We start from the raw sequence: 17280 nt of genomic DNA, 5'->3' as shown, positions 1-17280 counted from the left end.
GTCATAACAACAGTAAGCTGAGAATGAACTGGTTTTAAAAAGGGGATATTATTTTTAAAGTTTAAAAAAATATCACTGGGTGGATTTTTATCATTGTAGGGTGGTTGTGTACACAAACTACCAACACACAATGTTCAAACAACATGTAAAAGTTAGTTTTGCACCCGATGACCCCTTTAATAGTAACTGTAGTGGTGGCTGTTGGTCTCTACTGGTAATTGGTCACCTTCTATAAGTGACTTGTTAAAATCTCTAAATCCTAATGGAACATGTCCCAAAACACACTACACGAAACCATTTTTTATGGTTTTAATGGTTAAAAATTGATGGTTTGTAATATTTGTAATGGCATTTGTAGAATTTCTGTGATGGTTTGTATTGTTTGTTCAGCAGGGAAGATAGTTGGTGATTTGTTCTTAGTGAATTAGAAGTCCTCTTCACTTCTCCTATAACGTTTCACAGATTTAGGAGCTTTTAGCGCTTAAACGCTTTGTAAAATACTCTTAAGAGTAAAATTTAGGAGTCCTAAATTTATGATTGACACACCCATTATTTTTAAGATTTTCCCCTAAATTGGCAAGTTATGAGCTACTTTTATTTATGGTTAATGGTTGATGGTTTGTAATGTTATTTAAAGCAGGGAGGATATTTTGTGACTTGGTCTTATAGGGGCTGCATTCACAAAACATCTAAATGCTAAAAATAGCTTCTAACTTGATGATTTAGAAGAAACTCTTAAAAATAAGTGTGTCAGACCTAATTTTAGGACTCCTAAATTTGTGCTCTTAAGAGTACTTCACAAAGTATTTAGCGCTAAAATCCCATCTACCTCCTAAATCTGTGAAAAATTAAAGGGAAAAAAGAGGACTCCTAAGTCACTAAGACCAAATCCCAAACAATTCTAAAAGCCTCGGAACATAAACATTTTACATGTATTTCCTTTAAATGTAATTACATCCTTCTTTTTATGTAGAAGTTAGGCAAGAATTAAAAGTTGTTCTTGCGCACAGTTTGGTTTTCTTTTGCATTTGCACACATCTTAATATCAGCCATGATTATTCTAGTCTATTTAAAGGCTGCTTATATGCATAACAGCATATTGTTTACAAGATGCAGACATGTAAGAGGCTGACAATTAGCTGAACATATTTTAAATTAGTAATGCTTAATCTTTAAAAAAAAAAAAACTTTATTTGAATATGGCAATATGCCACCTTGTTCTACAATATTTCTATGATTGAGTCACTGACAGACCATCCCCTATCAGTCAATCAATGTGAGTTAGTAAGCTTGACGACATCATTTATAGCAACAAAGTCCACTCCACCCTTTCTCTTAACTTAGATTCCTCCCTATTAACTACTAAAATTGGTCTCAGCAGCTTTGTGAGTAAAAACAGAGAAACTCTTACCTAAGAACTTCTACCTCTATTGGTGGTGAGATCAAATGTTTTGAGAGTACAGCCTCTGGAAGCAGGCTAAACCCTTGGCATGTGCATTTTCTTCCACTGCCTGATTGCATAATGATCTTGTATTGTCATTAAGATGAATCATACTTTTTTAATCCAATGACTGTAACCTCATAAACAGCATTAACAACTTATGCAGAAACTCAATCAGTTACCTAGAGTTTATTATAGCATTGCAGGTTTAGTGCACCCCAGCTACTAAGTTATCACAAATTATAACTTTATCAGTCTGGCTTTCAATCTCATCAGTGTCCAGCTATTTTTAGCTGTTCAAAACAACTAGTTTTGATGCTTGATATTGCAAATTCAGCCTGGTCTCATGGCAAAAACGTACCTGTGGGAACTTTTTCCTGAGACGTGAAATACGTACCAATAAGTACCTATCAAAGCAGTTTCCAACAGAAATGTACACTGAGTGTCACTAAAAGAGTGTTTTTTTTTTCCTAGAAGAGATGAACGTACATATGGTACGTTTTATGTTTTATGGTAAAGGCTAGATGGTATACAGATGTACTGTACAATAATTACCCTTTTTTGCATTATTGCAAGGGGGTAGGTTTAGATGGTAATAAAACACAAATACGTAACTTTAATGCTCCGTGACATTTTAAAATAACGTACCATCTGCACTACACCACCCGATAGCATAAACAAAAGTGAATGTGACATAAAAATGCCTTATTTTTGTTCTCTCATATTTCAGCTCTTTCATCGAGAGTCATGTTTTTCACTGGATTCGTACCCAAGGACTCCACTTCCTAAGTCCAATTCTGTGCGGGCTGAGCTACCGAGCAAGCTTGTTACATTTGGTGTCGTATACACCCACCCCAACCCTAAACTGAAAAAAAAAACATTAAGTAAATTTACCTCATTTTTATTTTGAAAGTTTTTGCATCCAGTTTTTAAAAGTAAAATTTAGGTATAGAATTAAGCAAAATCTACTTAGTAAAATTAGCAAAGAAAATAAAATAATTTTTACTTAATAATTTTAAGTTTACCCTGCAGTCCTCAAGTACCATTCACTCAGCCACTGTTTGTGAACTTTACTCAAACATCATAGCACTGAAAAAACAACAAAATCGACCATTAAACTGTGTAAATATATATCAAATATATATTTCCTAATGCCTAATTAATTTTGTTGTTAGGTTAAGTAACTTGCTGTTTTGTAACATCTAGAGTTCATTTTATACTCAAAATGATCCTACTCAAACTATTTACTGATTGTTACCTCCAATTGTGTATCATGTGCCAAGTACTGAGGTGGCTGTGTTCATTGGGTTAATAACTACATTGAGTTGACATAATCTTAAAAAACAATAAGGAGCTGTCTACTTGCTTATGTATGTTTGTACGTGAACCACATGCTTTAATGCCATTGGCATTTTTTTCAGTGCTATGATGTTTGAGTAAAGAGTGAATGGTACTTGAGGACTGCAGGGTAAATGTAAAATAATTAAGTAAAAATTACTCATCAAACTCTAATTGTACATGTTAAATTTACTTATTTTCTTTGCTAATTTTACTAAGTAGATTTTACTTAATTCTATACTTCAGTTTTACTTTTAAAATTATCCTTGCAAAAACTTGCAAAATAAAAATTAAGTCAATTTACTTAATGTTTTTTTTTCAGTTTAGGGTTGGGGTGGGTGTATACGACACTGAACGTAACAAGCTTGCTCAGTAGCTCAGCCCACACGGAATTGGACTTAGGATGTGGAGTCCTTGGGTACGAAACCAGTGAAAAACATGACTCACGATAAAAGAGCTGAAATATGAGAGAACAAAAACAAGGCATTTTTATGTCACACTCACTTTTGTTTATGCTATCGGGTGGTGTAGTGCAGATGGTACGTTATTTTAAAATGTCACGGAGCATTAAAGTTACGTATTAGTGTTTTATTAACATCTAAACCTACCCCTTGCAATAATGCAAAAACAGTAATTGTACAGTACATCTGTATACCATCTAGCCTTTACCATAAAACGTACCATATGTACATTCATCTCTTCTGGGGAAAAAAAAACCAACACTCTTTTAGCGCCACTTAGTCTACATTTCTGTTGGAAACTGCAGTGATAGGTACTTACTGGTACATATTTCACGTCTCAGTGTGAACATTTTTGCCATGAGACCAGGCTGAATTTGCAATATCAAGCATCAAAACTAGTTTTGTACAGCTAAAAACAGCTGGACACGGATGAGATAGGAAGCCAGACAAAATTTACAAATGGCCGTGCCCACTCTTACAGGAAGAAGAAGGTGGATACAGGTTTAGTAGCTGGGGTGCACTAAACCTGCAATGATATAATAAACTAGGATTGAGTTTCTGCATAAATTTTTAATTCCGTTTATGAGGTTTTATTGGATTAAAAAAGTATGATTCATCTTAATGACAATACAAGATCATTATGCAATCAGGCAGTGGAAGAAAATGCACATGCCAATGTGCATGATCGGAACAACGGGATCATTACTTTGATATTTACTTGATATTTATTTAATCTTTGTAAAAAATAACAAACAAATACTTAAAAGTTACAATGTTGAATTCTACAAGCTTAAATTGAGTATAATTTTTTTTTTATTCTTACCTGAACTAAATAATTTAATGTAGAAGTTACATCTGTTGTATTATTTACTTCACCACAAAATAATTTTTATCAGTGTACCCTTATTGTATTAAAATACACTATTAGTAGCATAATCTGTTTACAAGCGCTGGCTGTTTTAACGCCTTGGTTCATTTATTTTGGAAACTGCAGTGATATGTACTTATTACCACATTTCCCATCCCGAGATAAAGCTCCCACAGGTACAGTGCCCTCCACTAATATTGGCACCCTTAGTAAATATGAGCAAAGGTAACTGTGAAAATAAATCTGCATTGTTTATCCTTTAGAAAAATTCACAAAATTGTAACCTTTCATTGAAGTAAAACGATGGAAAATGGGGGGGGGGGGGGTATCTCATTATGAAATAAATGTTTTTCTCTAGTTCACGTTGGCCACAATTATTGGCACCCCTAAAAATTTGTCTAAGTGAAATATCTCTAAAGTATATCCCCATTAATATTATTTTTTTTAGCACACCAGGGTGGCTAGGATACAATTATAAATTATATAAAATTGTCCAGTCATGACTTTCTGTTCCACAGGATTATAAATATGAGGAACACAAAAGCCAAATTCCCTTAATCATCCATCACAAGAAGTAAAACCAAAGAATGTAGTTCTGATATGCAGAACAAGTTTGTTGAGCTTCACAAAATAGAAAGTGGCTGTAAGAAAAGAGCTAAAGCATTGAAAATCCCCATTCCCACCATCAGGACAATAATTAAGAAGTTCCAATCAACTAAAGATGTTACAAATCTGCCTAGAAGAGGACGTGTGTCTATATCATCCTAATGCATGATAAGGAGGAGAGTTTGAGTGGCCAAAGACTCTCCAAGGATCACAGTTGGAGAATTGCAGAGAATTGTTGAGTCTTGGGGTCAGAAAGCCTAAAATGAAATGATCAAACAGCCCCTATCACCACATGTTGTTCCAGAGGGTTTCAAGAAAAAATCCTCCTGGCTCACCCAAAAACAAACTTCAGCATATTCACTTGTCAGACATGATTGGAACTTCAAACAGGACTGGCTTCTATGGTCAGATGAAACTAAAAATGAGCTTTTTGGCAGCTATCCCTCCAGATGGTTTTGTTGCAGACAAGGATAAAAAAGTACCCCATGCCCACGGTTAAAAATACTGCTGGGTCTTTAATGTTGTGGACCTATTTTTCTGCCGGAGGTCCTGGACATCTTGTTTAGATACATGGCTTCATGGATTCTATCAAATGCCAGCAGATAAAAAATCAAAACCTGATCGCCTCTGTTAGAAATCTTATAATGGGCCATGGTTGGAACTTCAAACAGGACTGGCTTCTATGTTCAGATGAAACTAAAAATGAGCTTTTTGGCAGCTAACCCTCCAGATGGTTTTGTTGCAGACAAGGATAAAAAAGTACCCCATGCCCACGGTTAAAAATACTGCTGGGTCTTTAATGTTGTGGACCTATTTTTCTGCCGGAGGTCCTGGACATCTTGTTTAGATACATGGTTTCATGGATTCTATCAAATACCAGCAGATAAAAAATCTAAACCTGATTGCCTCTTTTGGAAATCTTATAATGGGCCATGGTTGCATCTTCCAGCAGGATGATGATCCAAAACAAACGTCACTGAGCACAGAATGAAACTTCTACCATGGCCGTACCAGTTCCCTGACCTGATGATGATGATGATGATGAATTTTTATTTATAGTGCACTATACATTTGACAGCAAATCTCAAAGTGCTACAAAGATCAAACAGATAAAAATAGAACAAATTCACAGACACTTAAAAATATGCTTTTCTGAAAAGGAAAGTTTTCAGTTCTCTTTTAAAAACATCCGTGGTCTTTTGGGCTCTGAGTTGTTCTGGGAGGGCGTTCCACAGACGAGGAGCGGATGCTTTATAAGCCCTGTCACCCATGGTCTTGAACCGTGTCCTAGGTGCAACCAGGAGGTGCCGTTTGCCTGCTCTGGTCCGGGTGGAGGTGTGTGGGGAAAGGAGATCAGTGAGGTATGTGGGGACCGCACCATGCAGACAGTGGTGTGTGTTCAGGAGGATCTTGTATTCTATGCGGAGGTGAACAGGGAGCCAGTGAAGGGATTGGAGGATGGGAGTAATATGCTCATGTTTCCGCACCCCCATTAGGACCCTGGCAGCACTATTCTGCACAAACTGGAGCTTTTGGAGGCTCCTGCCAGGGATTCCCAACAGGAGTGCGTTACAGTAGTCCAGCCTGGAGGAGACAAAGGCATGGACGAGCTTCTCTGCAGCTGAAAGGGATAGAGAGGGACGCAATTTGGAAATGTTACGGAGGTGAAAAAAAGAGGTTTTGCAAATTGAGGTGACATGATTGTCAAATGAAAGGTAGGGGTCAAACTTGACCCCAAGATTAGTAACAGAAGGAGAGAGGGAAATAGTATTGCCAAAGAATGAAACAGATGTAATAGGAGAAGAACGTAGTTGGTGGGACGTTGCGATTTGGATGGCTTCTGTTTTTGAGCCATTCAGCTGCAGAAAATTTTGATTCATCCACGCCCCGATCTCCTCCAGGCAGGAGGTGAGGCGGGAAATGGTGGCAGAGGGGGAGCCGGAGGGAGTGATATGGAGATAGAGTTGTGTGTCATCAGCATAGCAATGGTAGTGAATTCCATGCCCGCTGCAGACACGACCAAAGGGAAGCGTGTAGATTGTGAAGAGGGTTGGACCGAGTATGGAGCCCTGGGGGACCCCACAGGTAACAATGTGAGGTGAGGATTTTGCCTCCCCCAAGGCTACACACTCGGTCCTATCTGTGAGGTAAGAGCGAAACCATTTTAGGGAGGTTTCGGAGGTACCAATGTAGTGCTGAAGTCTGTGAAGGAGGATGCGATGGTCAACAGTATCAAACACAGCAGAGAGGTCGAGGAGGATGAGCAGAGAAGTGGAGCCGGAGTCAGAGGCCATAAGGAGGTCACTGGTCACTCTGAGGAGGGCTGTTTCTGTGCTATATTGAGAGCGGAAACCAGATTGATATTTATTGTAAAGACTTTTGGAACTGAGATGAGTGTGGAGCTGGGAGGAAACCACTTTTTCTAGCACTTTGGAGATAAATGGGAGGTTAGAGATGGGTCTGTAATTTGACAGGGGTTCAGGATCTAGGGTAGGTTTTTTTAAGAAGAGGTTTGATAATAGCTGTTTATAGGGCTGTTGGAACATTTCCTGTTTGCAGTGAAAGGTTTATGAGTTTAGTTATAAGAGGGCTAATGGAAAGATGGTGGGTTTTAAGCCGAGCAGAGGGGAGGGGATCGAGAGAGCAAGTGGATGGTTTAGATTTACGGATGATATTCTCGACCTCCTGCTGCATTGTAGAAGAAAAATGTGTCAGTTTTTGCGTGATCAATACTGTGGGGATGTCGGGAGTGGAACATGTGGGAGGAGAGAGAGCTGAGTGGATATAGTCTATTTTGGAAGTGAAGAAATTCATAAATTTATTGCAATTTGAGTCGGTGTGGCTGAAAAATGAGGGAGTCTGTGGTTTGAGAATATGGTGAATTGTGTAGAAGTTTTTTTGGGGTGACCTGCATTGTTGTTGATCAGCATGGAATAATGCTGTGACCTAGCCTTTGAGAAAGCTCTAGCATAGGCCCTACGATGCTCTCGGTAAGCCAATTTATGCACCACCAGGCCAGATTTTTTATAGGCGCGCTCCAGAACACGACCAGACTGCTTCATCTTTCTAAGTTCTCCTGTAAACCAGGTTGCGGACCTAGAGAAAGTGACAGTACGAGTTTTAACTGGGGCATGACTGTCCAGAATGGAGCTAAGGCTGGTGTTGTAAAAATTCACAAGTTCATCCACTGACAAATCTGGGGAAGGGGAAAGAAGATGTAAATCCTGACTGAAAGAGGTGAAGTCGATGTTCTTGTTATTTCGGAAGGTCATCTGACATTTTGGTTTATGAAAAGAAGATGACAGTGGGATTTTGGATAATGTTGCCAGGTGATCAGAGACGCCAACATCATACACCTCAAGGCCAGTAACTCTAAGAGAATCAGTAATCACTAAATCCAGTATATGGCCTTTAGTATGTGTTGGGACATCAACAAGCTGGTGAAGATTAATAGAGTCTAATGTGTATTTGAAGTCAGATGCCAGTCGGCAGGTCTGAGAGTCCATGTGTACATTAAAGTCACCAGTAACTAAAATGTTAGAACATATTGTACAGAGAGAAATAAGAAAGCTGTGTATGTCGGAGATGAATGTTGGATGTGGTTTGGGTGGGCGATAAATGACAGCTATTGTTGTAGAAAATGGATGTTTACAATTAAAAACAAGACTTTCAAATGTATCCGTATTGGGAATGGCCACGGGGGATAGCACCAGATTGCTGCGATGTATTACAGCAAGCCCCCCACCCGGCCAGTTGTACGAGGCTTAGAAAGGTAGCAGTACCCAGGTGGGCAGGCCTCATTAAGAGAGGAATAGACATCAGGCTAGGGATGGTTCGATACGTGTATCGGTACCGTTCGGTTCTCGGACGAATTCCAAATGGAAGTGATCATCCCTATCACCTTTGTAGGGGGACTAAGCGAATCTGCTTAGTGCTGACAGACGCGGGTGTGTTCAACTTGAAGTGGCGCTGCCCCGCTTCAAGTCGAACACACTAAGCACTAAGCTTAAGTCTGTCAGCACTAAGCAGATTCGCTTAGTTATGCTAACAATAAAAAGACAGCGACATCTGCTGACAGAGACCATGCTGTGTTGTCACGTAAACATCCCAGCTGAAGATAATGAGGAAATAACATCGCTCCCTTCGCCAAGTGCATTGCAAACGACTACATTATGACCTGCACGTGCGCTAAGTCCCCCCACAAAGGTGATAGGGATGATCACTTCCATTTGGAATTTTTCCGAGAACCGAACGGTACTGATACACGTATCGAACCATCCCTACATCAGGCTGCTGCCAGGTTTCACTTAGGCAGAGAATATCTATCCCTTTATCCAAAATATGGTCGTGTATGAGTCCAGATTTATTTGACAATGACTGCACATTGAATTGTTCAATAGTAATGTGAGTTTTGAGGTCCAGTTTGTTACAAGGACGTAGGACACTATGATCCACTCCGGGTTTTCTGTTGTGCCAATCGGAGTTAACTGTTCCTCCAGTGGTGGCGCTCTGATGACGTAATCCAGGTGCGGCGTGGCGCGAGGCCGTCCAGAGAGATGCGATGTTGCTGTGGTCACCGTGTTTGGACACAACAAACCGGCGACCCGACCCTCTATGGATGTACCGGGACCGGCGTGGAAGATCCAGTTGTGGATGGATTCCAGTTCTGCTGGGTATCCTGTGTTGTTCCATTTGGATATCGGTCGTCAACATAGTGCGTGGTTGGACACCGCTGCTCGCGGTTAGCCAAGATCCAGGAGGGCCATGAGGTAAAATAGTCACACACACAACCAGGATAATCCACAGCGTAATCCACTGCGTCAGGAGGAATATTATTTCTAGTCCATTAATTACTGTAGTGGGCACATCCAGTATGTAAAAAGCACTCAATTGAGTCAGATAACCGGGAAAAGCGGCGAACAATCAACGCCAGCGTCCTCTCCCCGTGACCGTCATTTAGACCATCTAAATGACATAGTTTCGAAACCTGAAATTAAATAAAATGCAAATTGGAGGAATTCATTTGTTCATTTAAATCAATTTAAATCAATCAGTTTCTATACAGGACCTGAACCCTGTATAGAAACTGAAGAGGAGAAGCACCAACATGAAGCTGGGAAGAGAGAGATTCTGGAGAATCTAGAGAGATTCTGTATGAAGGAATGGTCTCTGATCACTTGTCAGGTGTTCTCCAAACTCAGAACCGTTATCTTGGGAAAAGGATGTTGCAATAATTGTTTGCCAATGATAGTGGCCAACGTGAACTAGAAAAAAAAAAAAAAAACATTTCATAATGAGATTTCACTCCTAGGTTCTATTGTTTTACTTCAATGACAGGTTAGAATTTGATTTTTTTTAATGAAAGATCAAAAGGATAAATTATGCACATTTATTTTCACATCCACTTTTGCTCATATTTACCAAGGGTGCCAATATTAGTGGAGGGCACTGTATGTTTTTTTGCCATGAGACCAGGTTGTGCAAATTGGTGTGTCATTCCATATTATTTTAATGTATTATCTTAATTATGAGCACACTGGTTTGTAGTGCAAACTGGTTTACTGTTAACTGCATGTTCTTTTCGTTATTTCCCTTAAGCGGCTAATGAACCGGAAATCTCACCCTTAGGCTTGCTACAGCGTTGAAGAAAAAGGTGGATACATAGTGTAGTAATGTTGTTAAATAAGTCGAACCTTTGCTTGCTCATATAACTCTCAGTGAGACTAAATAGGACCTAAAACAAGAACAATTCAGTGAACATTGTATTTATTGTCAGGGTGCACAGTTACATTAGACAAAGCAAAATAAATCAAGCCATCCACCAAAACAAAACAAAACAAGGCATTCTTGATACAATTCATTGTCTTTTCAAGCAACAGATAAAAAATAATGTCTGTGTTCACCAAAGACACTTAAAAGAGTGGCTCACAAAGAAATCGGCAATTGCAAGCAATTATATAAATGTACCAGTGAGTTTGCTACATGTTGGGAAATAAAAGAAAAGCTGTGCTGGGGATTAAAGTCACAACATATAATATTTAATCGATTTCCAAATTAGCGTGTGTGTATATACCCTTTTCATTATCTCTCATCTATCAAATGAATTTGGGTAGTAAGTTCTATAATTTCGCTCACTGTACAAAAGTGTTTTTTAAAGTGAAATTTCATCCTGATTTCCATGATACATCCAAACAAACACCTGCCAAATTTAAAGAACCTCTGCACAAAAGAACCTTTCACAAAATAAAACAATATAAAAAAATAAAAAAAATCTGAGGGAGCATAACAGCAAAGAGGTTTTCAACCTTATGATCTATAAGTGACTAACAATAAACTAAAGTAAAAACACTGGCACATGGATAAATGTGGTTCTTGGTCTTTGCTACACATAATGAAATAAGCATTTTCAAAGTTATTTAGAGAGGAATATATCATGCACCATGCTGTAGTCACCAATCTAGCAAAAGCCAAAGTTTGGGAGAAAAAAAAAAACAAGAAAAACAAACCCCTGAATAACCCACGCATTACATACATTACACTTTTAAATGTGTCCCATTAAAGTCATATGAAGAACAGCTTGTCCATACAACTTAAGCAAGAATGTCTGCTTAGAAGTTTATACAGTACAGTTTGATTTGCATGTTAAAGGTTATGAACAATACAGACAGCAAATTATAGCAGAAGCTCAAAACTTCATGTTTGGCTAACACACACATAAGAGGCATAAAACAATCAGGCAAAGGCATAAATATAAAAGCAGGAAGTGGTAAGGCTTGAAATATGATGACATACAATGATAAATATGTAACAGTACTTTCCCAATGATAACAATAATAATGTGTCACTTTTAAAAACCAGCAACAACAGTGCAGTTCTGGTTTATTACATGTACACTTTGGCAAAGAGGCAAGCACTCAAAATGCTACTGACACCCTTTTCCACAAAATCTGATTTAAAATTAACAAACAAACAAACGAAAGAACTATATATGCTAATATTTTATTCTATCGTACAGTAGCAGTATTTACACACTTTGACGGCTGCCAAAATATTTGACATTTTACATGTGCTTCTCAGAACACAAAGCACACACACACACACTCTACATACACACATGCAAATGTACATGACAATGAAGACATCTGCAAAAAAAGAACAAAAAAATAAGAACTTGTGCAATGTCACAAGTGCTTAGAATTCTGTGCATGTTCAAGCATAAACTTCTCAGCCATTTTCACGGAGCTTTTCAGAGGTCCTTGAAATGAAATGGGATAAAAAAGCTTTTTGCGCACTTTTTGGGCCTTATGAAACAAGCATAAGCTGTGCAATGTCGAAATAAATGCGATGACTTGCATTTGCAAGAATTATTAGACTACACTGAATTTGGCTTGTGTTTTATGAATAAGGTCCATTGAGCTCAAAGGTCCAGAATATGAGGCCACATCACCCCCTTAGCAGTCCCTTTGGTATCAATTTGGCCTGTATACAAGTTTTCAACATGGGCATTTTCTATCATATCTGTCTACAGATGAAACAAATTACATTCTTATCACTGAAGCTGTGTTTACATGTGAACAGTTTAAAATACAAGGATAAATGACTAATTTGAAGTGTGTGGACCTCAAATATTCCTTCTATATTCATTAACTGCATTCGGTTCTACACTAAACTATTCATTTGCATCCCCCACATGACGGATGTGTTTATAGTAACTAAGCACTATGCTATGCTATGATGCTAAACTCAAGCCAATGTGGAGAAACTATGCTTGGTGGTTTCCAGTTTTCGCTATAGCCCTTTACCTCAAATATTCCCCAGTGCGGCTTTTAGCTGACCAAGCATATATTATGGAAACACCACTGAGCTTGTGAAGATGGCGCTGACGGACGATATAGCTGCCAGGAGCGAAAAATAAAGCATTGAGGTGCAAAATAGGTCAAGTGTGTACAATGCAAATGAAAACAAAAATGTGCCTAAATTAAAATACTAAATTAAATAGGTGTGTGATGGAGAAGGGATGGTAAATGCTGAAGGACTGAAGCCCCATACATACACAGCTCATTGAAGTCACAAACTCGGCTACAATGGAAGCTTCTTCAGCTGCTCAAAGGTGATGAAGAACTGAAACTTAAGTCAAGGATCACAAGAAGATCATAGCAGACTGTGTATAGTCAATCCATTCATTTATCAGATGCATGTGTACACCCAAACACCCAAATATTATGCTTGTCATAATATGAATTATGCTTTGCCTGGAGCGAAGTTTAGCATTTTGTGCATTGCTTTTCAACAGTGGTGCTCATAAATCATATTTCCCTGAGTGTATGCGAGTTCAATACTTGAATGTATGAAACAAACAGACAATTCAGAAAGTGTAATTCTCATAAACAAATGACTCTTATTATACCATTTTACCATTATACTATTTAAATCAGCCTGGCAAATACCTGTTTATACCCGGTATTAAGATGCATTTTGGCAATTTTGATCACAAGTGGACAACATTAAAAGAGCTGAAAACTGGGTCTAAAACATTTTGAGCTTGTCTACTTTCGAACACTTCGAGAGGTAGTCAAAAGCACACTTTTTTGGGTGTTATTCCATATAGTTTTTTTTATGTGTGTACAACTGTTCAGAACTGTGCTAGCTAACCATGTGCTGATTGGCATCTTTGAGGTAGGTTCAAAAGTATCTTAAATTGTCACTTCCAAAACAGTACAACCAAAAAATTTCACCAAATGTTTTAGGTGTTATGCCTTAAAATTGTCACTACTCTGAAGGCCATTGCACACTGAGTCCGAAATTTTAGCACGTAAAAAAATAAATACGACCTCACACTAGGCCAATCGAGTTTACACATTGCCTCTGAAACTTTCGCCCATCATAAATTCGGATCGGGTACGATTTTCTGCGTTTTCGCACTGTAGCAAGCATTTTGGAAAGGAAAGGATGAGGAATATGAAAAACGCTTATTAATACTGCTTTTGGAATCAGTGTGCAATGACCTTAAAGGAACACTCCACTTTTTTTTGGAAATAGGCTCATTCTCCAACTCGGGGGGAGTTGGAGAATGAGCATATTTCCAAAAAAAGTGGAGTGTTCCTTTAACAGTCACTAAAAAAAAAAATATTGTTTTGCTAATGACAAAAGGGAAGGAAATTTTAGTACTATTATGCACATTTTATGTATTGTGGTATGTTTCAGTAGCGTTTTGTTATGTGGGTTGAAATTCTGTAATGTGATCGCTACCAAAACATTACTGTCACTACGGCCGAAACATGGGATGTTTTGTCAAAAATAAAGTATGCTAAATTATCAACTAAGATGTGATAGTTTTTGGTTCAAGTAATGTTCATACTAACGAATCCTTAAGTTTGCAATCAGTATGATTAACTTTTTGCCTTTTACAAAGAAAAATTGGATTTAAAATGCAACAAATCTCATAAATTGAAAACTAAAAAAAAAAAAAAAAAATTAGGAAGAGAATTTCCCTCATATATTAAATGCGGTCCTACACTTTTTTTGTAAAGAGCGTTTGATCTTCTTTGCACTATCACTTTGTGAACACTGGTTTGGTACTTCTGCAGCAATGTAGGGCAATTTTGAAGTAGGAGGAGAAAATAAGATGGGAGTTTTTCGACCTACCCCAACTCTCTTGAACCGGAATATACAAAGACAAGCATTTGATGTTAAAAAGTATATAAATTGTCAATTATTTTAGGAAATAACCAATTGTTTCGCTCGATAAGACCCATCATTCCTCAGCTGGGATCATTTAGAGCCCTTTGAAGCTGCATTTAAACTGCAATTTGGAAGTTCAAACTCGGGGGCACCATATAAGTCCACTATATGGAGAGAAATTCTCAAATTTTTCCTCAAAAAACTATTTCTATTGTAACTGAAGATAGAAAGACATGAACATCTTGGATGACAAGGGGGTCAGCAAATTATCTGTAAATCTTTGTTCTGGAAGTGAACTTCAACTTCACCTTCACTCATTCACTGTGAAGGATCCATTGGTAAGCAAGTTAAGTAAACCTAAAATTAGAGAAATTTAGTTTTACATAAATTGGTGAGTAAATTTTCATTTTGGAGTGAACCTTTTACAGTACATTTTTGTGGCTTAAGAGTCAAAAGACTTTTTGCGGCCATTCTGTATATGTGCGTGTAAAAAACAGCTAGCAATCAGATGATTGCAATTATGTGGCGTCACATAGAGGACAGAAAATGGTGTACTAACTTGTGTAGTAAAGAAAACGCCTGACGGCTTGAGTGAAAATGACAGCTAACTTCATGTTGTAATATGCTGACCTCTAGAGGTCAGACTATGCAAACATTACAAAACTCTTTTGTATACATATGCTTTTTTTTAAAGTCAAACTAGGAATATAAAGTCAAAACAATGTATTTCATTATTAAAGGATACAATTATGTTCCAGGGCCCCAGACGCAGCCAGTTGGGCCAGAAGCCTTTATAGAGAGCAAAAAAGCCTTCGTTTTTCCACGTCTGCATGAGTCCATCCAGGGTGCCCTTGTATAGAGGGTTACCTGCGAGTACACGTTGATTCATCATACGTGTCCTCACCACATCCACTGGATTGGAGGCCAACGCACCTGCCAGACCACAAGTGAAACTGGAACTAAACAAACAGAAGAAACAATATGGATCACGTTCCTCATGAGATCAATATTTGCACCTCTATTAATAAATCAAATTTTGAATCAACACAGCAAGTACTGGTAGAGATGCTCACATGAAATGAGTCAACACTGTGTCTCCCATGAGGCCTGAACGAATCAAATGCTTCTTGGTGATATCATAGACTGGCAGCTCTACACCCACCACGATGGCCGCCCTCTGCGCAGTAGGAATTACACCCTGAAAAACAAAAAAAGACATCATAGTATTAAAGCAAAACCTATAAATGGGTTACATTTAAAAAGCTGGAATGCTGATGAGTTATTCAAACAACTGATGGACAAACATTTTAAAATCTCAGCACCAACGTGAAAGATGAGACATAATAAAAGCACTCACCCTCCACAGGCCCCGCGTGCCTTCTGTCTGGTAAATGTTGATGAAATTAGACATCATGCTTCCTTGTAACAGGCTGCCTTGAGCCTGCATGCGAATCTGAAAAAGCAGAGGAAAATAACAGGACATAAGATTAACATTGTATCACTATTTGAGACCAATGATATTGGACCCACTCACTTTCACGGTCTCTAATTCACTGCATATGTCTAATCATTTTTCAGTGCTCTGTCAGTCAAAACCACTCCACTTGAGGAATGCCCTAATAAACTAAACTCTATTCCACGTTGTAGCTACAGCCCTGGGTTTCACGCTTCTGCTTCTTCAAATCCATTCTACTTGGCTCATTCAGAGTCCATATAAAATAAACGCCATTCCGTGCTTTCACTACTCTAGACACAGCAAAGTTAACATCTTTGCACATCTGCTGCTCAGGGGTCTGTTCTTCGTACGTGGATTTTGTTGTTGATAATCTGACATGATCCAGGATTGTTAGGTTCTTTGAAGCTCATCCTGGAGTTGCTGTTATAGCAATAGGTCTGCTCAGGTGCAGGCTTATTTCACTTAAACAGGATTAGTTTGTATCGTTTTAAGTGAAGGTGGTACTCAAACTATTTTCTCATAAGTGTATCTTATTAAACCAGTAACTACTTTTTAAAAGATGATCATTTAAAACATTTTTATAGATAGATAATTAAAAATGTTGGATTATCTATAATAATAAGCAAAACCTATTTTACTCATTATGAAATGTATTCATTAAGGAATAATTATCTCAATTTTATTGCAGTCATACACATTATGTACAATTTGTCTGAGCTGTGCAATAACTGTGGATTAATTGCTTGGCAGAACAACTTACTAGACTGGAAACCTTGCCAGGTGTGTGGTAACCGTTTAGGCTTAATTAAAAGGCAACAGAATACAGGAAATGGCATCTACTCCAGTAAAATTTGTCTTTCTGGTTCAGTTCTTTCTGGTTCTCAAATCTGATTGGCTAGTAAGAGTGCAATATTAGAGTCCAACAGCCGTTTCACCATTTGTAGTTGTATCACCCTGCTTGTGGTACTTCTTACAGGGAGTACTGTTTTTATGTCACGGAATGTAGTTTTAATAAGTTTACAGGCAAGAATGTACTCGTTTACAGTTCAAATATGCAGTTTGTCAAAAATAGCGTCTAATTAAAAATAGTTTCTACAATTTGGACCTTTGAGCGGCCATTCAGCGCTTATGAATCTGCCCGAGAGCAGTCTCACCTCAGCCAGATCTTCTGGAATTTTCAGCTGGCTCTGATGTCTTTATAGTGGTTAAACATGAAATATAGTACATTTTGGGTAAATCTAACGGGCAGTCTTTGGTCTCATTAAACTATTATTTGTTCCAGAGCAAATCCAATTTGTTTCAGAGCATCATGTTTATGTAAATTCAATGCTTTATATCAGAGCGCTGTCTTTGTACATTTGACTGAATTGTCTAGCAACTTTTATGATGGCTGTTGTTGTTTATTAAATATTATTATTCAATAAATAAT

The 17280-nt window shown here is 38.0% G+C and overlaps 1 protein-coding gene across 4 annotated transcripts in view; it reads right to left on the bottom strand.

Annotated features, from left to right (window-relative positions):
- Positions 1–10463: 10463 nt before the first annotated feature.
- Positions 10464–17280, bottom strand: part of slc25a14 (solute carrier family 25 member 14) — a 28040-nt gene continuing 21223 nt past the window's right edge. For 3 of the 4 annotated variants that reach the window (XM_073824270.1, XM_073824271.1, XM_073824272.1), the window contains 4 exons: positions 15753–15848; positions 15469–15593; positions 15141–15354; positions 10464–12835 (listed from right to left, as the gene is read on the bottom strand). In XM_073824270.1, coding sequence (XP_073680371.1) covers positions 12794–12835; positions 15141–15354; positions 15469–15593; positions 15753–15848 — 477 coding nt within the window. In that variant the 3' untranslated portion in view covers positions 10464–12793. The remainder of the gene's footprint in view (positions 12836–15140; positions 15355–15468; positions 15594–15752; positions 15849–17280) is intronic. The other variant, XM_073824269.1, reaches the window with a different exon arrangement.

This window comes from Garra rufa, chromosome 19 (genome assembly GCF_049309525.1).
Source record: "Garra rufa chromosome 19, GarRuf1.0, whole genome shotgun sequence".
Taxonomy (NCBI): domain Eukaryota; kingdom Metazoa; phylum Chordata; class Actinopteri; order Cypriniformes; family Cyprinidae; genus Garra; species Garra rufa.
This window is presented reverse-complemented; position numbering and strand designations above follow the sequence as displayed.